Source organism: Portunus trituberculatus, chromosome 31 (genome assembly GCF_017591435.1).
Source record: "Portunus trituberculatus isolate SZX2019 chromosome 31, ASM1759143v1, whole genome shotgun sequence".
Lineage (NCBI taxonomy): Eukaryota > Metazoa > Arthropoda > Malacostraca > Decapoda > Portunidae > Portunus > Portunus trituberculatus.
This window is the reverse complement of record NC_059285.1, coordinates 25,241,105-25,268,186: the sequence shown is the minus strand read 5'-3', so window position 1 is coordinate 25,268,186 and position 27,082 is coordinate 25,241,105. Positions and strand designations below refer to the sequence as shown.

General features: G+C 40.1%; 2 protein-coding genes across 7 annotated transcripts in view; one reads left to right on the top strand and one right to left on the bottom strand.

The window, feature by feature from the left end:
* LOC123511353 (RING finger protein 141-like) overlaps positions 1-27,082 on the bottom strand; it is a 111,963-nt gene that overhangs the window by 52,135 nt on the left and 32,746 nt on the right. The window lies entirely within an intron of this gene.
* Positions 9,459-11,001, top strand: LOC123511354. The gene is made up of 3 exons (XM_045267163.1): positions 9,459-9,679; positions 9,836-9,920; positions 10,153-11,001. Exons 1-3 carry the CDS (start codon positions 9,651-9,653, stop codon positions 10,510-10,512), a joined length of 474 nt encoding a protein of 157 aa, XP_045123098.1. The 5' UTR covers positions 9,459-9,650; the 3' UTR covers positions 10,513-11,001.

The following is a 27,082-nucleotide window of genomic DNA, read 5'->3' as shown; positions in this document are numbered from 1 at the left end:
TAAGATGGGTTTTGGAAAGCCCCAGGCCCCCACCCCTCCTTCTTCTGCAAAGGATGGGACAGTGGGGAAGGCGGCCCCCAAAACACCCAAGTATAATTACCAGCCCACGTGCTATCACTGCCGAGCAAAAGGGCATTTTAAGTTCAATTGCCCAAAGTTAGTAACAACTAACAGAAGCCAGTTGCCTTGCTGGTGTGGCCAGACAAAGTTTATAATGATGAGTTGACTGCTCCTTCAGGCTTTAGAGTTGAGAAGGCACGGCGTGTGCCTGAGTCGTCTTTGGAAGAGGGAGAGCAGGTTGGCCCACCTGTCCCTTCCCCTGTTGCCACGCCTGCACTTACTAAGAATAGTGAGCTTGACTGGTGCCGTCCTTTCCTGTGTGGAGGCACTGTTGAGATTGATGGCACAAAGTATCCCATCACTGCATTGCGAGATATGGGTGCACAGCAGTCAGTGTGCCATAATGTCACTGGGAGGAAGGTGATATCTAGCCAGGCAGTGTTGTGTCGTGGACTTAACACTGAGGAGGAGTTTGTGACGGCTGAGGTGACGCTGTCATGTCCCCTTGTCACTGCTACGGCTCAGGTAGCAGTGGCGAACGAATTGCCAGTCGCAGGAGTGGACTTCCTGCTTGGGAATGATTTGGCTGGTGGTCGTGTATGGATCCCAATCTCTGATGAGGATGAGGTTGCTGAAGAGTCTGGGCAAGTGGTGCAAGACTCTGTGAATGTTGTTACCCGCTCTCAGGCCCGTCTGGCTGAGAGAGAGCCTGTTACTACCTAGGAGGCTGCTAGTAGCCAGGTGGGATCAACTCCAGATGGGAGTAGCAGTGCTGATGTGGTGGAGCCAGTTTTGGGCTCACCATTGAGTTCAGGTGTAGAGGCTGACGGTGACGGCGTGGAGTCACCTGTTAATGCACCGGACTCGGCGGGAGTTGTTGCTGAGAGTAAGGACGGAGTGTTGGGTGTAGCCGAGTTATTTGATGGTTATCCTCACTCTGCAGAGCACTCCGGAGGGAGCACTCGTGCTGAGTTGCTTCCTGGTGTGGAGGGTGAGGGCTCTGATGTTCAGCACAGGCAGCAGCCTGGAAGTTGGCACCCAAGGCTTCTAGCTCTGCGGGGGAGTTTGAATTTTCTTCCCCTACGGAGCATCGTGGAGGCAGGGAGCGAGCTGTTCCCTCGCCTGGTGACTGCCTGGCTGGTGATGATCCTTCTGAAGACTCACCGAATTACATGGCAGGAGCGAAGCAGCCTGGGCCAGCTCTCCGTCCTCGATGCCGTGTGGGAAGTAGGGTTGCAGCATTGCCTCAACCCCATGACCCTATAGTTCCCTTTTCTCTTACCCAGCTAGAGCCTGCAGACCTCATTCATAAGCAGCAGGAGGACCCGGCTTTGGCCCCTTTCTTTGCTCGAGTGAGTGAGGGAAGTAAGGAGTTGGAGGGCAGGGAAGAGTTTGTTTTGCACCAAGAGGTGTTGTGTCGGAGATGGCAGGAGAGTGACGGTGGTGAGTTACTGCAAGTAGTTGTGCCGCATAAGCTGCGGGAGGCACTTGTGCTGTTGGCACATGAGGGGCCCATGGCTGGACACCTGGGCATCCGGAAGACTGTCGCTCGCCTGTGTCGCAATTTTTGGTGGCCCAGCATGCCTGGAGAAGTAGCCACGATTCTTAAGTGCTGCCACACTTGTCAACTGGTAGGCAAGCCTAATCAGACACCCCTGTGGCACCTCTTCACCCCATCCCTGCTGTTGATCCTCCATTTACGAGGGTTTTGATTGATATAGTAGGTCCTCTGCCTGCTACCAGGGCTGGTCACAAGTATTTGTTGACCATAATGGATGTTACCACTCACTACCCTGAAGCGATTCCCCTGAGAAGCACTCACTCTAAGCTGGTGCTGAAGGCTTTGTTGAATTTCTTTACATACTTTGGATTGCCAGCTGAGCTGCAGTCCGATCAGGGGACCAACTTTACTTCAAAGTTGTTTAAAGATACAATGACTGTGTTTGGTATCAAGCACATCGTGTCCAGTGCTTATCATCCGCAGTCTCAGGGAGCCCTGGAGAGACATCATCAAACCCTTAAGACCATGCTCAAGAGCTTTTGCATGGAGAGAGATAAGGATTGGGACGAGGGTGTCCCCTATGTCTTATTTGCGGTGAGAGAAGCGCTCACTGAGTCCCTGGGTTTCTCACCCAATCAAATAGTGTTTGGACACCGAGTACATGGACCGCTCGACGTAGTTCGGGAGGCTTGGTGTCAGCCGTCACCTGAGCGCCCTGTCTCACTGCTTAAAAGCCTCATGAGCAGTCGAGAGAGATTGGCCAAGGCATTAGAGGTGGCGCAGACCCACCTGTGTAAGGCCCAGCAGACTATGAAGGGGTATTATGACCGCAGAGCCGAGTATTGAAGTTTTGCCCCTGGAGATGAAGTGCTTGTGTTGTTACCACTTCAGGGTCAGCTCCTTGTTGTCCGCTATAGTGGCCCCTATGTTATAGAAAAGAAGGTGGGTGACCTTGACTACCACTTTTAGTTCTGCCATGCAAGAGGCATCTTCAGTTTTATTTTTCTGCTGAGAGGGAGAGGCACCAGAAGTTATTGGGCCTGAACCTGTCGTTCCTACGGGGCAGTGGGAACGGAATAGCTTCCATCTCTTGAAGGAGAAGGTTGAGCACCTAGAGGGGGATCAGCAAGATGAGTTGCTTCGGCGGCTGAGGAAGTACTATTCTGTGTTCAGCAGTGTTCCGAGCAGGACTCAGTTGATAGAAAACAATATTGATGTTGGGGACTTAGAGCCTGTCAAACTTCCCCCATACCGAGTAAATCCAGAAGTACAATATCATTGTCAGACATATAAAAGGAGCAGACAATGTTGTGGCACATTGTCTGTCCTGGGGCCATTCCCTTTAATCAGTTCCCTGCTCTAAAAAATTTTGTCAATATTTTGTATCCAAAATTTTTTCTTTTAAGGCAGGGCATGTGAGGGGCACCGCCTTATTTCCCTTTTATTTCTTATTATTTCGTGTGTATGGCGGCCCCAGCACAGCCTCTCGCTGTTCCGCTGTGTGGCCACCCTCCCCCTTTTCTGTTCCCGCCATCTCGTTGTGCCTGGTAGAAAACGCCAGTACCGGGCCAGTCTTTAGCCGAGGTAGACATGTTCGCTCTTGGGTTCTTGGCACAGTGTTGAGACGCGTGTTGCTAGGCTGTTCTGGGTGCTCAACAGTCTCAGTCTAGGAGTTGTGCCCTCCTTTTAGAGTAGCTGGTTTGCTGCTGGTTAGGCCGTGACGGTATGGAGCAACGGGTTTGTTGTTCCAGGGGAAAGTGTAGCTGGTTTTGCTGCATTTCCCAAGTTTTTGCGTTTGTCCCCTCTTGTTGAGTGGCGACGCGGAGAGTTACTGTCTCGTCCCGATTGTCGTTTTTTTTTAGGTGGCCGTGGTCACCAGTGTGGTTTGGTGGGCGGCTGTGTGCCACCACCATCGTTTTGCGTAGTTTCTGTAGTATATTGAGTATAGTGGCCTTAGCCACACACACTGGTTGTCTGGTGGGAAGCTTCATGCTGTCTCCCAGTCGGCGTGCAGTAATCGTATGTACAACCTGTTAGCTACGAGTATCTTGACTCCCTGCATGGCTGGTTGTCACCCGGAGTTGGTAGCTAGGCTTGTGTATACCACCGGATGTGGTATACGCATCGTGTCTCGTAGTAAGCCGTAGGCACGGAGAATCAGTCTTGACAGGTGCTGACAAGCATCTGTTGCATTAAGTAATATAGTAATATACAACGCGCGTCTTGTCCCAGTCTGTAGGCACTTACAGTCTGAGAACAAGACATGTGGAGAGGCATTAATACTCCTGTAGAGAAGTGGGTGGAATTGTCCTTGTGGGTGGTTTCTCTACGGAGTATTAAGGCTTCGCCCTTAACACATAACTTATATACTATCTATAAATTGTATTTGGTTTGGTACAGGAGGAGAAGGAGTTGCTAAGAAGATTCCCTAGCAGTGGGGGAAGTTATACACTGCTGGCAACCTCTATTTCTGTAGTATTATTTGTCTACTACTAGAGGCTGGGTGTGCAAGGCTGAGGGAGGAGATTGGTACATGCTGGTGTCATTACCAAATCCATAGTAGGCACGAGTGAAAGCGGAGTATCTCTTCGCCTCTGAGGGCAGCTGTGACGCCATGAGGGAACAGCAGTCTATTAGAGTTTGCACATTGTCAGCAGAAAGAACCTGAGGGTTGCGGCTGCTGTGAAATATAGCGTTGGGGACCCTGTGGAGCGTCATACTCCCCGGTGAGCAGCAGTTAACCGTAATATATATATATATATATATATATATATATATATATATATATATATATATATATATATATATATATATATATATATATATATATATATATATATATATATATATATATATATATATATATATATATATATATATATATATATATATATATATATATATATATATATATATATATATATATATATATATATATATATATATATATATATATATATATATATATATATATATATATATATATATATATATATATATATATATATATATATATATATATATATATATAATACTACGCTTAACAAATGTTCGTTTAACGAATTTCCGGTTTAAAGTACTATATAAAATTAGACCAAAATGTCTGCATAACATACAACCACATTTGTTTTAGCAAATTTTCTGAGTTTGAATTTGCCGGGTGAGGGACTGAACGCGGTAGTTTCGCTGTGATTGGCTGGCTCCCTGTCTCTGTCTCTAGTGCTCATGGAGCTGGATCCAAGATTCTTTAACAATGTCAGAGCAGCCTCTTGCAGCGAAATGGCATCCATGAACACTTGGAGGGATGGTGACAAGGTTGCTATCAGGTTGCTCTGAGGTTGCTGGGAACACCACCTTTGGAGGTGGTGTTACTGTCTTATATATGCATTTATGTTCACAAAACAACATTTCTATTAGCTTTTTACATATCTTGCCCCCAAAAAAGGATTGTTTTGTAATGCATAAAGTGAAATCTTACTTAGAATACCAAAAAATAAAGCAGAGATGAGATGAGAATGTGAGAGAATTTGTACGTAGCTCCTCTAACTTCCAATGACTCATGACATCATAAAAGTAGTGGTACACCGGTGGCCCAATATGCTTAAACGTATATATATATATATATATATATATATATATATATATATATATATATATATATATATAGATATAGATATATATATATTTATTTATTTTTTTTTTTTTCTTTACCCATGTGGTATGTTGGGGACCAGCCCAGAACGCATCCCCCCTATTTCCATTATTTCCTATGGGAAAATTACATCCGCTTAACAAATTTTCGCTCTACAAACAGCTTTGACACCCCAATCCTGTTCGTTAAGCGGAGTATTACTGTATATATATATATATATATATATATATATATATATATATATATATATATATATATATATATATATATATATATATATATATATATATATATATATATATATATATATATATATATATATATATATATATATTTATTTATTTATATATATATATATATATATATATATTTATATTATATATATATATATATATATATATATATATATATATATATATATATATATATATATATATATATATATATATATATATATACAGAGAGAAGACCCACAGAAGGACGATTATCTTCATTATATCCACTTCACGCAACGTTTTGGGAAAGTACATATCCCATCTTCAGGTGTACAACAGAACACTGTAAAACCACACATAAAACTTTAAAACATGACCAGATGCAGTGGTCCTGCTACTAGTTCCTCCAACAGGTAAGTCGGGAGGGAGACTGGCTTACCAATATTCATAAGCTCCTACTCACTAGCTGGCAAATTCTGATTGGTTAACTAAGAATTTCCTACCCAATACTATATATAACACAATATTCTAATATGTCATAGCTAATGCAAAAAAGAGGAAAATTTAAGAGTATGATGTAAAACAATTAGTCTATGACAGAAATATTTTAGCCTAAAAGAAAATTCTCAATGCTGATTGGTTGAAACAAAGCACACGTATATGAACCTCGAATCAGCATTTAGCATAGTTAGGATTCGAGGTTCATATATGTGTACTTTGTTTCAACCAATCGGCATTGAGAATTTTTTTTAGGCTAAAATATTTCTGTAATAGACTAACTGTTTTACATCATACTCTTAAATTTTCCTCTTTTTTGCATTAGCTATGACATATTAGAATATTGTGTTATATATTGTATTGGGTAGGAAATTTTTAGTTAACCAATCAGAATTTGCCAGCTAATGAGTAGGAGCTTATAAATATTGGTAAGCCAGTCTCCCTCCCCACTTACCTGTTGGAGGAACTAGTAGCAGGACCACTGCGTCTGGTCATGTTTTAAAGTTTTGTGTGGTTTTACAGTGTTCTGTTGTACACCTGAAGATGGGATATGTACTTTCCCGAGACGTTGTGTGAAGTGGATATAATGAAGATAACCGTCCTTCTGTGGGTCTTCTCTCTCCTGTACCGTGTACGCCAGGGGTCGGCAACCTTTTGAACATAGTGTGCCAGTTTATAATTCATGCCACTTTTTTACTCCCTTGCGTGCCAAATGTTATTTTTTCAGCCCTATATGTAGCCTACGAAAATTAAAATTATAATTTTACACTATGACTGAGTATGTAGTGACCATTGTAATTAAAGTAGGATGTATTTTTCTCCACATGCATAACATAAATGTAACACTTTTTGTAGCATTTAGTATTCTTAGAAACTAAAAATATACTTCTTTATTGTAAAATTATACTCACAATATTAATGCGATCCTTGCCCTTGCTTCCCTTTGGCCAAAGTTGAAATTTCAGGTGAATATCTGGACACCTTGAGCTTTACACAACCCTCAGAATGATCCGTTGTAAGGTTGCTGCGATGGGGATTGAGGATGTGCTTCATGTGTGAAAATATCTGCTCGCACTGATATGTAGATCCAAATGCTGATAGCAATGCAAAAGCTACTTTCTTCATGCAATTGAATTTATCAGGCAGTGATGTCCAGGAACTTAATATGGAGGCTGCATGATCATTTGTACTAGTTTCCAATATTTCTCGAAGATCCTTAAATTTAGCTGACCACAATGATGAGGCCTGAAAGTCAATTAACTGCATTTCCAACTCCTCAGTTTCCATCCACTCAAAAAGAGATGCGTCCAACTCACTGTATCTAAACGTGTCTGGTCTGATTAAAAAGGAAAACACTTGAAATCTGATTGAGAACTCAGATTTCAATTCTTGCATGTACACCTGAAGATCAGTAGTGTTGACAGGATGAGTTGCAGATAAGTTTTTCAAGTTTTTTGAAGTAACGGAAAGAACCATTTTTAATATCTGATGAGTAAACTGCAAGCTTTGCAACAAATGCCTTCCAAGTATCATACAAGTCCATCACTGTTTTTCCTGCACCTTGCAAGAGAAGACTGAGGTCATTTAGATGTTTGGTGATGTCTGAGAGAAACATAAGTTTCACAATCCAATCTCTGTCCTCCAGCTCAGGGTAGCCTTGGCCTTTTTCTGTTAAGAAAAGCTTGATTTCATCAAAGCATTCCACAAATCTCTCCAATACCTTCCCACAGCTTAGCCACCTAACACTGCTGTGCAAGGGTATATCTTTGTAAGCACTGTCCACCTCTTCAAGGAAAGCTTGAAACTGCCTGTGCGTAAGAGAAGAGTGTGCAACAACAAAATTCACTACTTTTGTTACAGTAGCCATCACCTTGTTGAGATCAGAGCTCGAGATTTTGGCACATAAATTTTCTTGATGAATTATGCAGTGCAATTTCAAAATGGGGTGTCCAATTTTATCCTCAACAAGCTTGGTAAAACCCTTGTTTTTCCTACCATAGCAGGGGCACCATCTGTTGTTACTGCAAAAATCTTTCTTATGTCAACCCCTCTGTCCTCAAAATGGTCAGTGAATGTCTTCAGTATGTCCTCCCCCTTGGTAGTGCCATACATAGGTTGAAGACAGCACAGCTCCTCGTGTATCTCTGTGTCACTGTACCTGGCAAAACAGCCAGACGGGAATGTCATTTATATCCACGCTTTCATCCAGGGCCACACTGAACACAGGTGTAGTTGTTAAACCAACAGTTTGCTGCTCACCTACATTAGCAGCTATTTCAGAAATACGTCTCTCCACGGTCCTAGCTGAGGCAGGCATATCTTTTATCCTTGAGATGATCATCTGTTTGTTTGATATGCCATCAAATAACACCTCAGAGCACTCTAGAAAAGCTGCTTTTATGAAATCTCCATCAGTAAAAGGCTTTCCATGCTTAGCAATACACAGAGCTAGTTTGTAACTGGCCTCAGTTGCATTGTTTTTGCTAGCACTCAGGTTCTTAAACACATTACTTTGTTTCTCATAGCGGGATACTGCTTTCTTAATCGCTTCAGCCTTGTCTGCACTGTCCTTGAAAGTCTTATCGTGTTTTGTTTCAAAGTGTCTTTTAACACTAGATGTGCGGCACACGACATTTTCGCAGCAGAGAGCACACACAGCACGATCATTCTGTTGAATAAATCCAAAGTCATTTGTCCATGATGACTGAAATGATCGGACATCAAGCTTGACTTTTTTCGCAGTAGCCGTGGCGACAGTAACTAGAAAGAGTGTCACTCATGGCAGGTAAATAGTCACTGAAACAGCAGCGCTGCTTGACTAATGCGTCACCAGCGGCGGGGACCAACGTGTCTCATACTCGTCTACATCTCGCTGTGCTCACGTACACCTCATCGCGGGTACAAAACATTTTCGTTTTAATTTAATCATTTTAATATATCATAAGAAAAAAATATTTAGAATCATACGAAAATTTAAATCATAACTGTAAGGATGTACAATACACATTTTCTCTCTCTCTCTCTCTCTCTCTCTCTCTCTCTCTCATTATTTTGTTGCTTAACTTTTTTTTCTTTGCTCCTTCATATCACGTGGCGTGCCATAGGTAAGCACTCTGCGTGCCAAGTCTGGCACGCGTGCCATAGGTTGCCGACCCCTGGTGTACGCTATAGACGCCCGCCCTGTCTCTCAAGTCATACTACTTATATATATATATATATATATATATATATATATATATATATATATATATATATATATATATATATACAGCGGCCCCTCTACATACGAGATTAATTCGTTCCCGGATCGAGCTCATATCTAGAATTTCTCGTCTTGAACAAAATTTCCCCAGAAGAAATAACTGAAAACCAATTCATCCGTTTCCAAAATCATCCAATTTAACCCTAAATAACTATAAAACACATCTTCCGATTACTAAAAACACATTCAAATAGTAATCGAACATAAAAATACAGTAATAAGTGTATCATTAACATGATAGTTGAGTTGTTCTCATTTATACTGGTATAATTATGAATTAAGGTTCGTACTGTTTAGTGTTGGAAGGATTTGAATGGGTTTGTTTGCGGTTTCAATTCAGGTTTATATGTTCTGTAAGTAGGTTTGGTCGGCGATGCAGTGCAGTACAGAGACACAGTCGTCTCTTGGTTTTGGTGGGACACGGCGGTGGTGGCCAGAGTTGGGTGTGGTACAAGCCGGGTGATGGATAGGAGAGAATTCATCGGCCGACGGTAAGATTTAATAGTTTGTTATTATGTTGATTAGTTAGCTGTGTTACACGCTGGGGATACTTTGCTGTGATGATTGATGAGTGTTATGTTCATGTGTTTAGCTATGTTAGTGACAAGTTGTAGTGACAAGTTGTTTCGACATGTTTGTAATTGCAGGCGATCGTTTCATGGCTGTGCATTCTTACTGATTACTTGGCTGGGGATGCAGTGTGCTGGACTTGTACTGTGTGGAGCCAATGGAGTGAGTAATGATTATATTCATATGTATTATGGGACTGATGATAAATGTATTGTTTAATTGTGTTACATGCGCTGTGGATAAATGCTGTGGCAACACTGATGTTAGGCGTTGTGTGTGGGTTATTTATTTGGGTATCTTTTTTTTTTTTTTTTTTTTTTTTTTTGACATGTTTAAGCTTAGGATAGGGTATTTCTGATGTGTTATGTCTTTACTTAGTAGCATATGTTTGCAGGTTGAAACTCTTTCAATAAAGTGTTACGACACATGGCGTTTCCAGTGCTACCCCGAGCCAATCACAGTACATTTCAACTCCATCGCCATGGAAGTACAAGAGGATTTGGAGGCCTTGAAGAAGAGGAGCACTGCCAAAGGGGCATTTTCCCGTAAGGTAACACTCTTCAAGAAAGGACTGGCAAGAGGAGATAGTCGTGGAGTCGTAGAGACATTCTATAACGCAGTGAATAAAAGCTTTGATGTTTTGGAAATGAAGTGTGATGATTTGATTACATTTATAAATGATAATGCCTTAGATGATTGTGTCGTAGAGGAAATAGAACACTACATTTTAGACTGTGAAAGAATTAGAAATTAAGTGTACGTTGAGTTCAATGGAATAGCTGGTACTCGTGCATCGTGTGTGACAAGTAACCCAAAGATGAAGGTGAAAGCGTTTGAACCACCGAAATTTGATGGAAATCTAAGATGTTACCCGAACTTTAAAGATGACTTCACTAAATTGGTTAAAGCTAGTTATGGGGAAGATCCATATGCTTTGAGAATGTGCTTAGAAGGGGAAGCCCTACAAACTGTAAGAGGTGCAGAAGGTGATTTTCATGAAATATTCATGAAATTGGATGAGAAGTATGGGAATCCAAGGAAAATAGTTGATCTGGTAACAAGTGATTTAAGGTCGTTGAAAAGAATAGCAGAAGGGGATACCAAGGGATTTATCAACATGGTAAACAAGGTTGAACAGTGCTGGTTTGACTTAAAACGAGTTAATTTATCTACAGAACTTAGTACTGCTAATGTAGTGAGCCACATTGAGAAAATTCTACCAACATTGCAGAAGAGGGAATGGGTACTGAAAGCAGAAAATATATCAGACTCAAAAGATTTGTTTCCTGAGTTACTAGAGTTTTTGCTGAGAGAAAAAAAGAGTCCTAGATTACATGAGTTCAAGTGTGAGAAGCAGAGCTTGGAATACTGATGGTGCAAAGGGTACAGTACATAGCATTTATGCTTCACATGAGAATGCTGATGAAGTTGATGCTCTGAGTTTGGTTAAGAAGTTTCAGAATGAGCAGAAGTAAAAAATCGGGAATTCGAGCAATGTATTGTGAACTTGATTAAATTGGTAAATGGAAATGTGAGAATAGGTGGTTATGCTAAAGGAGGAAGATGCTGGTTGCATAATACAGATAACCACGATATATACAGTTGTACTGGTTTCAGAAAACTTAGTGACAAAGAACGTTACGAAGCCACCAAAGATCAAGGAGTGTGTTTTAAGTGTTTAAATGGGTATCATCTAGCTCATGATTGTAATGAAACAAAAACTTGTGATGTTATTTCTGATGGGGTTTTGTGTGGCTGTGGACATCATCCACTTTTGCACCACAATACTGTTAGTGGATCAACTCAATGCTATGTCCAGATCAACTGCAACAGCGTTGTTAAACATAAGTACTGTAATTTGCAGGAATTTACCACTGACAGTACTTTGGGACTCTGGTTCTGATATTTCCCTAATAACTCATGACATGGCAAGAAAACTTGGACTGAAGGGGAAAGAGGTTAACTTATCCATGATTAAGGTTGGTAACGTCACAGAGCATCAGTCAAGTAAAGAATATTGGTTGCCATTAATTGATAAATTTGGGAAACTCTGTGAGATCAGTGTCATAGGTATTGAGGAAATATCAGCAGATGTAGATAAAGTAGATGTCTCCAAAATAAGGAAGCTGTTTGGAGGAGTGCCCGGTGACATTAGTCGCCCACATGGAAAAATTGATGTTTTGATTGGGACAAATTATTGTGAACTACTACTACCGAAAGTAATACGTACGAATGGAAGCCTACAGTTGTTGGAAAATCGATTTGGTCTTAGTATAAGAGGCAAACATGAATCAATACGTGTTTCCGGATGTAAATCTCACCATCTTGTCGTAAGGACACATAAACTGTCATGTAATGTAGGACTTAACCCGTAAGAGGTCAGCACTGATTTACCTCTGAATACTCATCCAGGTCACCAAAAATTCCACTTTCTTTTTTTATTCCATAAAACTCAAAATGGGCATAGAAAAGTAAAAATAAGAGTTAAAGTTCGAAATTGCCATTTTTAATGTCCACCTGGAGCTTTAAATTTACCTCGCTTAGTGATGCTGCCAGACGTACAACTTCTGAATGAGACTTTTTTAATCGTTTATCGATATTTTCTCCTACGAGATATGTGTATAATGGTTACATATTCATAAATTAACCCATGTTTTATGAAATGAAAATACAAAAAATATTTGTAAATACTGTAAATATAATGTAAAAATAATTTGCTCAGTTTACCACAAAATATTGTTTATTATTTTTCTTTCAGTATCTAAGCTTTTAGTATTGCAGCAGGGTGTGATATTCTTCAAAACAAGGCTCAATGCATAGAGCTACATCACATTCATGACAGTAATACCAAATGTCGCTCCGTTTTTTTGGGGTCACGCTAAGGCGGTAGGGAGGGGTGGGGGGAGGGGGATGACTAATCCATGTCAGAATGACGGGAAACTGTGCTGATATATGCTAGACACTTCAAAGAATATAAATCTTGAAGCTGGAGGGAATTTCAAACGCATGGAAACCGAGAAAGGGGCAAACGTACATGTACGTGGTTGACCTCTTAAGGGTTAATGAAATTTCTTTGGAATACAAGGATTCTTTTAAGGCAAGCCTTGATAGATTTTTTACCGTAGAAGAAATGGGTGTGAAATGTGATCATTGATATATATTATGCATGTGTAGGGATTGTCCTAGTACCAAAGGTGTGTCACTTAAGGAAGAAAGAGAATTGGCTTTGATTAAGAAGGGCCTAGTCTATGACAAAGAAGAAAAGGTATGGGTTGTACATAATCCATGGGTGAAAGATCCTAAGACATTGAAAAATAATGTGAAAGTAGCAGTTGCAAGGTTACAAATGACTGAAAATAAGTTGAGGAAGCTTGGCACAGAGTATGGTATTAAATATCATGTGGAAATTGAAGGAATGGTAAGCAGGGGAGTTGCAAGAAAATTAACATACCAGGAAATTAATGACTATGAAGGCCCAGTGCACTATATTCAACACCATGAGGTACTTAAACCTGATTCTAGCTCTATATCAGTACGTATTGTATTCAATTCTTCTGCTTGCTATATGGGACAAAGGTTAAACAACTTTTGGGCCAAGGGGCCTGACATTATGAATAACTTATTAGGGGTTTTGTTCCGTTTCCGTCAGGACAAAGTGGCCTACATAGGCGATATATCCAAAATATATCATACTGTAAAACTTAGTGTGTTAGATCAGCATACGCATAGATTTTTGTGGAGGGATCTAGAGAATGGTAGACAGCCTGACCATTACGTGCTTACCTCAGTAACATTCAGAGATAGGCCCAGTGGCATTATAGCTATATTGGCATTAAGGGGAACTGTAGAGAGGTTCAGGGACAGTCACATGGAAGTATATAACGTGATTACAAACAACACCTATGTAGATGACATCTTGCTTTCAACACATAGCAAAGAGAAAGCATACAGATTAATGAAAGAGACTGAGGAGATACTTTCTTTTGGAAACTTTTGTGTGAAGTATTGGGTTGTTAGTGGAGTTGCTGATGAAACTGAGATCAATGTTTTAAACACAGAAAGTGAGAAAGTTTTAGGACTAAAATGGAACCCGAAAGATGACTGTTTTCGATTCAAGGTCAGAGTAAATTTCTCACCCAAAGTAAGAAAAGTGAGAAATGGTCCTGATTTGGAAAAATGTTGTATAGAAGCAAACTTCCCTACAGTCCTGACTCATAGAATGGTCTTGAGCCAGGTTGCTACGATATATGATCCGTTGGGTCTTATTGTGCCTGTTACTTTAAGAGCTAAGTGGTTGATGAGGACTTTGGTTTCTAGAGATGAATGCAAAGGTGGTATTGACTGGGATGAACCATTAGAGGAGAACATTGTACTGGAATGGAGGAAGTTTTTCACAGATTTAGATGGATTAGAAAGGTTAGCATTCCGGAGATCACTGAAGCCTGATAATGCAGTTGGTAGCCCAGTCTTGGTCATGTTTTCAGATGGTAGCGCACAAGCTTATAGAGCATGTGCCTACACAAGATGGCAAACTAGTGATGGAGGGTATGTTGCAAATTTGATCACGGCAAAAAACAGAATTGCCCCAATAAGACAGTTATCTACACCGCGTCTAGAATTGTGTGGGGCTTTTGTGGCGATCAGATTACAAAACACCATAGTAAAGGAATTTAATTGGTCATTTGAAAGAATCATACACTGTTTGGATTCCATGATCGTGAGATCACAGCTCCAAAAGGAATCCTACGGGTTTAATACTTTTGTGGCGACTCGTATTGCAGAGATACAGATGAAGACCAACAGTAATGAGTGGTGGTGGGTGGACTCAAACCATAATCCGGCTGATATTGTAAGACCTTGTATGCCTGATGGTATCGGTACAGGTTCAATGTGGCAGAATGGGCCTAGATTCTTGACATTGCCAATAAATGAGTGGCCCATACATCAAGGGTGACTCAATTGCCTGATAGGATTGGTGTAACAATGAGTGTAGTTAATACAAGTAAATCAAGCAGAGTAGTACAGATCAATGTGATTGATGTTAAATGATTCAGCAGCTATTCCAAACTGATTAGAGTAACGTCAAGGGCGATTAGAGCAATCCAGGGAAAATCTTTTAGACATGTGTTTGAAGAGCCCACTGCAAAGGATTTGAGGATGGCTGAATTAGTGTGGATAAAGGATATGCAAAAGGACATGATAGACTGGAGTAGCAGATATCAGAGATTGGGTCCAGCTATTAAAGATGGGATAGTGGTAATAGGAAGTGTTACGTTCACCGGTTAAACTGGTAAGATTGGCATCGGGGAGCCGGTGAACAATAACAATAAAAAAAAAAAAAAAAAAAACACTGCAGGTTCAATTGGTGAGGAAATGCAAAAGGGGGTCACTTTAAAAAGCTATTTTAATAACCCATAATGATATTGACACACATAGATATAACATGAAACATGAAACACAGATATATAAAATGAAACACAGGAAAATGACATACACATATACATATAACACAGTAATAAATACAACAATAAAGAACCCAACTTAATACCTAACAATAATCCTAATCCTATATGGAGGCAATGTGGAAAACACGGACGAGGGGAAGTGATACTTATGCGGTGTCGCTGTGGTGAAATGCTGGGTGATGGTTGATCCCACGGTAGACCCAAGAGGCGTTGTGTTCACTGGTTGAGGCTTGGATCTCAACTTGCTTTTCAGAAAACTAAGAGCTGGCTCAACACTTCTGGTTGAGTCGAAAGGGGCCGCATGAATCCAACTTCGGGACAGTAGCGGGGCTTCATGAAACGGTGACGTGGAGGGTTCATGAGTCGGTGGCGTGGAAGGTTTACGAGATGGTGACGTGGAAGGGGAGGCAGAGAGGTGGCGAACGAGGTAACAAGCGGAGGAGTTGATGGTAGTAATGTATGTTACGGGCGAGCCGTAACAGAAGAAGGATCTCAAAATGGTTGAAAGACAACTGGGATCAGGAGGAATTTATATTAATGCCTGCCAATCATCCAGTAACCAGATTATATATTTCAGACCTGCACAGTGTTGATCGTGCACAAATTGAAACCACCCTATCAAGATTACAAACAAAGTACTAGGTTCCTGGAGCGAGAAAGTAATAAAGTCCATAAAACAGATGTGTTGTATGTAGAAGACTGGAAAACCATACAGAAGGTCAAAGTATGGGTCAGCTTCACCACTTTACTATACGGTGTTACGGCCCGCCCGTAACATACTCCACTACCATCACCTCCTCCGCTTGCTACCTCATTCGCCACCTCTCCACCTCACCTTCCACGTCACCATCTCACGAAGCCCCGCTACTGTCCCTAAGTTGGATTCACGCGGCCCCATTCGACTCAAGCGGAAGTGTTAAGAAAGCTCCTTGATTTCTGGAAGTGAGTCGAGGTCAAGGCCTCAACCAGTGAACACACCATGCCTCTTGGACTACCGTGGGATCCACCTCACCCAGCACTTCACCACTGCAACACCTCATAAGTATCACTTCCCCTCGTCCCGTCTTTTCCACATTGCCTCCATATAGGATTAGTATTATTGTTAGGTATTAAGTTAGGTTCTTTATTGCTGTATTTATTTATGTGTTATATGTATATGTGTATGTCATTTTCATGTGTTTCATGTTATATCTCTATGTGTATGTCAGTTTCATTGTTATTGGGTTATTGAATAGCTTCTTAAGTGCCCCCCTTTGCATTTCCTAACCAGTTGAACCTGCAGTGGTTCTTTTTTATTGTTATTGTTCACCGGCTCCCCGATGCCAATCTTACCCATTTAACCGGTGAACATAACAATTGGCGACCGTGACAGGACACTTATAACCCTTGTTCAGTATTCCATTTTTCCAGTGACTTTTTTTCTGTGATTACATTATTTTTTCTTATGTGTTTCTGTGGTGGTGTGACTCTGATGTGTTTTTTTTCTGTGACTTACTCTGCGTGTGGTTTAAATTTACCTTTGTGCGATCAAGAGGCTCCGTTTGGGTTAAAAGTGCTTCGTGACTTTCATTGGTATCGCATAGCAGTGGTAGAGCAGAAAACCAGGTAAAAAGGCGTGTTCACCGATAGCACTTATCTCTATTTTTTGCACATAGGCAGGTGTGTAATAAGTGTTATCCAAGTGTTGGGATCATCATACGTTCATGCGAACCCTCAATCCCCTCACTTCGCGGATCATTTTTCACGCTAGTTATAATTGGCCATTTTAACTAGTCCCTCAGACTAATCCGCCTCCTTATCAATAACAAGTCTCAGTACAATTCACTCCTCACTCTCAAGTCTCGTAACTAGAGTAATCCGGATCTCTTTTAACGCCGTAATTCTCTAGTTTACCCCCTCATTAGTGACGGGGTAAACTTGTCCCCAAGCTAGTAGGAAAAGCTTACAGGGTATACAACGGCCTTAGTGATGAGGTAGAGTATGAAGAGATCAAAGGTAACATTCTAGACGCCTACTCTATCACTTCTGACGGATACAGACAACAGTTCCGAAAGTATGTGAAACCAGACTCTCACATCTATGTTGAATTTGCTAGTGAGAAACTAAGACAATTTAAGAAATGGTTAGCCACCCTTAAAATTACCACCTTTTCGGAGTTGCTCAATCTAATGGTCCTGGAAGAATGGAAGAACAAGTTACCCTTTAATATTCTGAGGCATATGGAAGAACGGGGAGAGAGTGATCTTATGTCTGCTGCTAAAGTGGCTGATGCCTTTGCTTTGTTGATGGGATCCCTGGGTAGTAGAGGTCGTGGTTCACTATCTAATGTTAGGTCCTCCTTTGGGGAAGGTTTTGGGGGCACGGATGGTAAGCCGACCGGATTCTTGCCAAATGCATATAATTCCCCCTGGTGTACATACTGAAAGAAACCAGGTCACACGACCCAAAAATGTAGACACCCAAATTGCAAGGCTTCTCAACGTCAACGTTCTTTTGTGGCCCCTAAACCTAACACCCTTGAGAACAAGAAACCAGTGGCCCTAGCTCTCCTCTAGAACTTTATGACTCATACACATATCAAGGTAAAGTGTCCCTGACTGATGGTAAAGACAAGGCAATAAATGTCAAGGTTCTGTGTGATACAGGTGCTGCCCAATCCATCTTCAGGGAAGATGTCATCCCTAACATCAAACAGGCTTTCACTGGGGAGAAGGTGATCCTTACCGGCCTCGAATCAAAGCTCTCCTATCCTTTGGCTAATATTAGCTTCCAGTGCCCGTTCATTTCAGGAGAGGTTGTGGTAGCCATTGAACCAGGTGAACTGCCAGTACCGGGGGTACATCTTGTACTGGGTAACGATCTTGCGGGTAACTTTGCTGTTCCTAACTTAATTGTTCTTCATTCCCCCTTAACCCCTTTGCGCCGGATGTTAAAAAAGCCTGCCTGTATGATATACGGGTGGTAGTGCCGCGCGCCCGACCGCGGGAAACTCGTACACGCTTGTCATACTTGTCGTCTTTGTGTATTATGCTGCTATTTTTTAGTCACTATATCGCCTTCGAAGAGGAAAGTGGATGCTTCTCTCTTCGGAGAGAGAGAGAGAGAGAGAGAGAGAGAGAGAGAGAGAGAGAGAGAGAGAGAGAGAGAGAGAGAGAGAGAGAGAGAGAGTGACATTTGCTAATATTTTAGACACAAGCGGACGATGTAGCTTTTCTTCGAGAGGAAGAGGGGAATGAAGGAAGGGAGAGGAAACAAAGAGAGAGAGAGAGAGAGAGAGAGAGAGAGAGAGAGAGAGAGAGAGAGAGAGAGAGAGAGAGAGAGAGAATTAGAACATTTTTTGTTTTTGTATTTGTGTGTGTAATTCACCTCGGTCGCCTGCTGGTCACCCAGCCAGTCTTCCCCATTACGGAGCGAGCTCAGAGCTCATAGACCGATATGTGTGTGTGTGTGTGTATTTACCTAGTTGTAGTTTTACAGGGCCTGGGCTTTATGCTCGTGTGGTCCCGTCTCCATATCTACACTTATCCAATTTTTCTTTAAAACTATGCATACTCTTTGCTGACACCATTTCCTCACTCAAACTGTTCCAAGTCTCAACACATCTTTGCGGGAAACTAAATTTTTTAACATCTCTCAGACAACGTCCCTTCCTTAGTTTCTTACTATGCGATCTTGTGCTTCTAAAGTCATATTCTTCTCTCAGGATCAGTTTCTCATTATAAACTTCATCCATTCCGTTAACCAATTCATAAACATGTATCAGATCCCCTCTCTCTCTTCTCTGCTCCAACGTTGGTAGATCCATTGCCTTTAGTCTCTCCTCATATGCCATCCCTTTAAATTCTGGAACCATTCTTGTAGCCATTTTTGTAGTCTCTAATTTTTTTATATGTTTCTTTTATGGGAGTCCACACAACTCCTGCATATTCCAATTTAGGTCTTATTTTAGTACTTATTAATTTCTTCATCATTTCCTTGTCCATATAGTGAAATGCTACTCCAATATTCCTTAGCAAATTATACGCTCTCTGAAAATTCTATCAATATGGCTTACCGGTTGATTATTTTCTTCCATTGTCACTCCCAAGTCCTTTTCCTTTTTACTTTTTCTAGTTCTACTCCATCTCCCATCTTATAGATTCCCACTGGTCGTCTTTCACTTTTTCCCATTTCCATGACATGGCTTTTGTCCACATTGAATTCCATCTCCCATTTTTGCTCCATTTCCAGATCTTGTTTAAGTCTTCCTGTAGTATTTCACAATCCTCTTTTGTTTAATGACTCTGCACAGTTTCGCATCGTCCGCAAACAGATTTATGTAGCTGTTCACTCCTCTGGCATGTCATTTATATATACGAGAAAAGTATTGGTGCCAATACTGACCCCTGTGGCACTCCGCTGTCTACTGTTCTCCACTTGGACTTCATATCTTTAACTATCGTCCTTATTTCTCTCCCCCTTAAGTAATTCTTCATCCATCTCAATGTGCTTCCTTTTAAGACACCCTTCTCCTCTAACTTCCATAGTAATCTTTCATGTGGCACTTTATCAAAAGCCTTTTTTAGATCTAAATAAATACAGTCAACCCATCCTCTCTCTCTTGTACTTTATCAACTATTCTAGAGTAGAAACTCAATAAATTTGTCACACATGACCGACCTTTTCTAAAACCAAATTGGCTATTTGATAATATTTTGTTGTCTTCAAGAAACTCCATCCATTGCTTCTTTATTACTTTTTCACACATCTTGCATATTACACTAGTTAGTGATACCGGTCTGTAATTTAAAGGTTCTTCCTTCCTTCCGCTCTTATATATGGGAACCACCTCAGCTCTTTTCCACTCCACTGGCACTGTTCCATTTTCTATTGAGCATTTTATGATGTTGTATATTGGACTTGCTAGTTCTTCCCTACATTCTTTCAGTATTCTGTCTGAGACTTCATCCGGTCCCATTGCCTTTTCCTCATCCAATTCCGTCATCAACTTTATTTCAAGCTTGGTTACTTTAATCTCTTTCATATGGACAGCCTCTCTATTACCCTGTGGTCTTTCAAATTTGGATTCCTTAGTAAAGACCTCATGAAATTTACTATTTAACAGTTCTGCCATACTTTTTGGGTCTTCCACCATTCCATTTTCTCCTTTTAACCTTTCTATTGTTTCTTTTTGTCTTATTTTTCCATTTATGAATCTGTAGAACAATTTTGGTTGTTCCTTACATTTTTCGACAATGTCCTTTTCACAATTCTTTTCTTCTTCCTTTCTCACCTTAGCATATTCATTTCTTGCTGTTTTGAAGTTTTCCTTATTTTCTGGATTTCTGTTTCTTCTCCACCTTTTCCATGCTCCATCTCGTTTCTCCTTTGCCCTAGCACATCTTGCATTAAACCAATCTTTCTTTCCTTCTTCTTTAGGTCTATATTTCAGAACATATTCCCTGATCCCAGTTTTGTATATTTCCAAAAATAAGTTATATTTCTCTTGAACTGTTAATGAGTTTTCCATCTCCTCCCAGTTTACGTTTTTAAAATAGTTCTTGAGATTCTCAATATTAGCCTTTCTGTAATTTAATCGGTCTCCTTTGTATGATTCATCTCTATCTTCCTTTCCTTCTTCTATATCCATCTCTAATATTACATGGTCACTCTTTCCCAATGGGCACTTGTATCTTATATCATCGTTAATTGGTATATCCCTTGTAAAAACTAGGTCTAATCTTGCTGGCTCATCGTTTCCTCTGAATCTTGTGTTTTCCTTTACTCTTTGGACCATCAAGTTATCTATCATTAGGTTCAGGAATCTATCTCCCAGGCATCTTCCCCATACCACTTTCATAATTTTCCCAGTCTACCTCCTTACAGTTGAAATCTCCTACCAATATCACTTTTCTCCTTTCCTTAATGATTCTTGTAAGACTCCTTATTGTGTCATCTATCATGTCTCTATATTCTTGGTTAGTCCATGAGTTTGTTTTGGTGGCACATATGTTCCAATGATTGTTAACTCCTTTTGTTAATATGCATCTTAACATACAGTATTTCTGATTTTCCTTCCCCCAAACTCCACTTGATTTACTACTATCTCCTTCCTTAACATCATCATGACTCCTCCTCCTCCTTTACCCACTCTGTCTCTCCTCCATATATTATACCTTTTATCTATGTCTATTTTTATTGCCTCATTTAACTTTGTTTCCACCAGGCATACAATATCTGGTTCTTCTTTCTTTATGTAATCTCTTAATTCTAATTTACTAGATAAAATCCCATCTATGTTTGTATACATAATTTTTAATCTCTTGTTCTTATCATTTTTAGTTAAACTTGCTCCATTCTTTTCTCTTCTTTCTCTTTTATATACCATTTCCTTATCCTGTCTCCTATAATTCTCCAAAAAAAAATGCCTTCTTCTCCTCCTCTGACCTTTCATTATTTTTTTCTCTTCCTTCTGCCACCAGTTCATTGTGTCTCTTCCTTTCCTCCTCATTTCTATTTTTCTTTATATATATATCTTTGCAACCTTCTGTTTCTCTGAGTTTTGTTTTTCTATATAATACTTCTGCTGCTGCTTGTGATTTTAGTAATATCTTAATTGGTCTCACTGTTCCTTCTTGATATGGTCCCATTCTATGGATTTCTTTTACTTCCTCTTCTAAGTTCTGTCTATCCTCGTCATTCAGATGTTTTAGTAGGTCTTTTACTGATTTCATTTCGTCTTTTCCCTTCTTGGTCTATATTTAACATTTTTTTTCTTTCAGTCCAAAAATAATTACACTCTTCTTTTTTTCTGCAATTTCTCTTACTAAATTTTCATTTTTCTTGAGGACTCCTATCATTTTGCTTGTCATATTTTCATCTCTTTCTTTTAACTGTTCTTGAAATACTTCTTGAAATGATTCCTTGTCTTTCTTATCTTGGATTCTCCATGCTTGTACTTCTTTTTTAATCACGTCTTGTACTCTTTCTTCTTCTTTGTTAACTAGATCTTTTAGCTTTTCTTTTTCTTTCTCGGCTTTACCGAATGTGTGTGTGTGTGTTTTCACGAATGTTTTTTTTCTCTTGCTTCTGCCACCAGTTCATTGTGTCTCTTCCTTTCCTCCTCGTTTCTATTTTTCTATATATATATATATATATATATATCTTTGCAACCTTCTGTTTCTCTGAGTTTTGTTTTTCTATATAGTACTTCTTCTGCTGCTGCTTGTGATTTTAGTAATATCTTAATTGGTCTCACTGTTCCTTCTTGATATGGTCCCATTCTATGGATTTCTTCTACTTCCTCTTCTAAGTTCTGTCTATCCTCGTCATTCAGATGTTTTAGTAGGTCTTTTACTGATTTCATTTCGTCTTTTTCCCTTCTTGGTCTATATTTAACATTTTTTTCTTTCAGTCCAAAAATAATTACACTCTTCTTTTTTCCGCAATTTCTCTTACTAAATTTTCATTTTTCTTGAGGACTCCTATCATTTTGCTTGTCATATTTTCATCTCTTTCTTTTAACTGTTCTTGAAATACTTCTTGAAATGATTCCTTGTCTTTCTTATCTTGGATTCTCCATGCTTGTACTTCTTTTTTAATCACGTCTTGTACTCTTTCTTCTTCTTTGTTAACTAGATCTTTTAGCTTTTCTTTTTCTTTCTCAGCTTTACCGAGTGTGTGTGTGTGTTTTCACGAATGTTACAAGGCGGGACACATGTAACTTATCTTCGAGAAGGAGAGGGGAGGGAGGAAGGGAGATGGGGAGGAGAAAAGGAGATGGGGAGGATAGAGAGAGAGAGAGAGAGAGAGAGAGAGAGAGAGAGAGAGAGAGAGAGAGAGAGAGAGAGAGAGAGAGAGAGAGAGAGAGAGAGAGAGAGAGAGAGAGAGATGGGAACAATCCATGCCATTAGGTAATTTTAGAGACACAAGGCGGGACGCATGTAGCTTATCTTTAGCGATTGGTGGAAACAAGGATGGTGGGAGGAGCACTAGGATTTCAAGGACAGCATACGGCGTGTGTAGTTGATATCCAACACACTATACGGGACAACTGAACTGAAGAAAGCTCAGAAAAGAAATATGACGCCTACGTAGGCGTCACCGTATATGCTACTGGGGCTTCATGACGCCTACATAGGCGTCACCGTATTGAAGGGGTTAAGGAAGAATTAAAAACGGTAAGAGATCTGTTCAAAAATCTAAATGATGATGAAAAAAAAAGACCTACAAGAAGAAGTGGAAGAGATCCATAGACTGGGTCCGTATAAGGAGGGAGTGAGCAGACCGATTAAAGTAGTACTGAAGTCACAACAATCTGCGGAGGATATCCTATATACAGTTTGCGCGGATAATCATTGTGCGCCTCCGAAATGGGAGCGTTTATAAATGTGACGTACCATTTTCATTACAAAAAACAAAAAAAATCAACATTTACCATAGTAATTAGTACTTTGTTGCATAGCCCCGTTTCTTAATGACCATTTGAAGGCGACGTGGCACACTGTCAGCAAGATTTTGAAGTTTCTTAGGATTAAATTCTTCCCAGCACTTTCGGAGTTCACTTTCTAGTTTAGGGAGAGTGGAGGTGTCACGCGCACGAAGTTTGCCTTTAATGATGGCCCAGAGGTTTTCTATGGGTGAGATGTCGGGAGAATTACCTGGCCAGTCATGTATTCTCTAAATACCACAATCGTCAAGCCACTGTATTACTTCTCTGGCCGTGTGGCAGGTTGCTCCGCATTGCTGGAAAATCTCCGCATGTGTTTTATCTAGATGGTCATTAAGAAGTTCAAAATACACAATTTTGTTAACAGTTGCATTTTTTGGGAGAATAACTAAATTCCCAACACCATGGTATGTAAAACATCCCCACACCATTAAACTTGGGGGGTGTTTTGTGGTCTTTTGCGTATACCAGGGGTCGGTAGGGTCTGAACTGGGGCGACGGTACACTCTAGATAGTTCTTCTCCACTTACACAGAAGGTGCTTTCGTCACTCCACAGCACAGTGCGCCACTTTTCAAGAGGCCAATCTTTGTATTTTTTGGCAAACTTAACCCTCTTCTTTCGCTGGCGTTCATTAATTAGTGGCTTTTTGCGCGCAGGGTAGCACTAGTACTTAAGGTCGCGTTGCAAAGTTTCCTGCACAGTACGAAATGAAAGAAGTTCTGGGTTTTGTTCTTTTAATTCCTTTGCTGTAATGGTAGGAATGATGTCAATTTGTCGTTTTAGCACATTCCTGGTCCTGCTACTAATTTTCTTGGGTTTCCCTGGCTGCTTCACAGGGAGCGGAAGCACTTTCTCCCCGCCAGCCTTAAATCGGTGGATGAGGTTTTGTACTGTTCTAAGCTTCAGTTTTTTTATCTGACAAATTTCCTTATTGCTGTGCCCAGCTTCATAAAGATCAATGATTCCTTGAATTGTTTTGGGATCTGTATGTTTTCCAGGCATTAGGTAATGTAAGAAAATAATGCAAAAACACTGCGTGGTAGGGAGAACCTAGGCGGTCACTTCAAACATATTCAAAACTGTCAACTGTCACCAGAGGAAAGGGGGGTGAGAGTAACACCCCAATACCCCCACCACTGAGTGGGGAAGAAAACGTGCATCGCTACCAGACACACGATTCATGCTGCTTTAATTTTTTTTTACATTACGGGAGGTTTAAAGATTTGCGCGCCAAACACCGCTATAAGGACTACGGCGCAAAGATTATCCATGCAAGCCTGTAGAACATCAAAGTTAAGAGAGATGGAAGATTGTAAAGAGGTGTTTGTAAGAAAAAATAGAAATGAGGAAGAGAGGAGAAGATATAAGGAATTGTTGGAAGAGGCGAGAAGGAAAAATGATGAACGGTCTAAAGAAAGAGAAAAGTTCTTTTAGAGAGTTATAGGAGAGAGAGTCAGAAAGTGGTATGTGGAGAGAAGGAATGCGGAGGAACCCCTCGAGGGAGCAGTGGGTGGACCGTAATGTATACTAATATAGATGGGATACTGTCAAGCAGATTGGAATTGCAAGACTATATAATGGTGGAGAAGCCTGATATAGTGTGTTTGACTGAGACAAAATTACATGAAAAAACAAAGGTAAATTTGGATAATAAATATAATATATGGAGAAAGGATAGAGAGAGTAAAGGTGGAGGAGGAGTTATGATTATGACGAAAAAATAAATAAATGTGGATAAGGTTTGGTATGGGAAGAACAACGCAGAAGTGATAAGCATAAGGATAAAAAGTGATGGAAAAGAATTAATAATCATGGTGACCTATGTACCTCCTAAAACAAATTCTTGGACATTAAGGGAATACAACAATATGATCAAGCATACTTTACAGAGTTTGGAAAGTGTATTATCTGGAAAAAGAAAGGTGATACTAGTAGGAGATTTTAATTGTAAGGAGGTGGATTGGGAAAATCTAGTAAGTGGTGTTGGAGAGAGATTTCTTAATTTAATGATGGAAAATATGATGGAACAGAGGGTGAAGGAAAATACTAGATATAGAGGAGATGATGAACCGGCTAGACTGGATTTGGTGTTAACAAGAGAAGTGTACCTATGTGGGGATATACAAAACAAATGTCCTTTGGGAAAGAGTGATCATGTGGTTATGGAAATGCAAATAGCAACAACACAGCGAAGGAAAGACGAGACATACAGGAGTGGTAGATTGAATTATAGAAAGATGGACACAGAAAGTTTGAAAAATTATTTCAGAAAATTAGATTGGGAGATGTTACAAATCAGAGAAGTGCAAAAAAAAAATATGAGATTTTGATGAAATATTATAAAGGAGTTATGAAATTTGTACCAAAGTATAAACCGAGAGAGGAAGGAAGAAAGGATTGGTTTAATGCAACTTGTGTTAAGGCTAAGGAAAAGAGAGATGTGGCTTGGAAAAGATGGAAAAAGAGCAGGAATATACTAAATAAGGAGAATTATAGAGTGGCGAGAAATGAGTATGTGAGGGTAAGGAGGGAGGAAGAAAGAAAATTTGAAAAAAATATTGTAGACAAGAGTAAGGAACATCCAAAATTGTTTTACAGGTTCATAAATGATAAACTTAAAAAGAGAGAGTCCATTGAAAGGTTAAAAGGAGAGCAAGGGATAGTAGATGACCCTAAGAATATCGCAGAATTGCTAAATAATAGGTTTCAGCAAGTATTTACTAAAGAAACAATGTTTGTAAAGCCTCAGAATGTACAAGAAAATGTGCACATGGATGACATTAAGATACCTAAAAAGGAGTTATATAAAATGTTGGAGGAACTTAAAGATGATAAAGTGATGGGACCAGATGAAGTTTCAGGAAAATTATTGAAGGAATGTAAAGAAGAATTGATTGATCCATTATATGATATTATAAGGTGCTCATTAGAAACAGGGGAAGTACCGGTAGAGTGGAAAAGAGCTGAAGTGGTGCCCATTTATAAAGGAGGCAGTAAGGAAGAGCCTCTTAACTATAGACCTGTGTCTCTAACAAGTGTGGTCGGTAAGATTTGTGAGAGGGTGATAAAGAAATATTGGATACGGTTCCTGGAGGATCATAAGTTATTATCGGATCATCAATTTAGCTTTAGGAAAGGGAGGTCATGTGTAACAAATCTACTGAGCTTTTATTCAAGAGTGGTTGACAAAATACAAGAGAGAGAGGGATGGATGGACTGTGTATATTTGGATTTAAAGAAAGCTTTTGACAAGGTACCTCACATGAGACTGCTATGGAAATTAGAGATTTATGGAGGACTGAAAGGAAAAGTGTTAAAGTGGATGGAAAACTACTTGAGATGGAGGGAGATGAGAACGGTAATAAGGGATGCAAAGTCGGACTGGTTGGTGGTGGAGAGTGGAGTCCCACAAGGTTCAGTGCTGGCACC

Bases quoted from the DNA above. Each gene is read 5' to 3' on its own strand.
- LOC123511354 (XM_045267163.1), top strand. From the start codon at position 9,651: ATGGATAGGAGAGAATTCATCGGCCGACG. The intron at 9,680-9,835 runs GTAAGATTTAAT...TTGTAATTGCAG, and splicing joins AGAGAATTCATCGGCCGACG to GCGATCGTTTCATGGCTGTG. The intron at 9,921-10,152 runs GTGAGTAATGAT...ATATGTTTGCAG, and splicing joins TACTGTGTGGAGCCAATGGA to GTTGAAACTCTTTCAATAAA.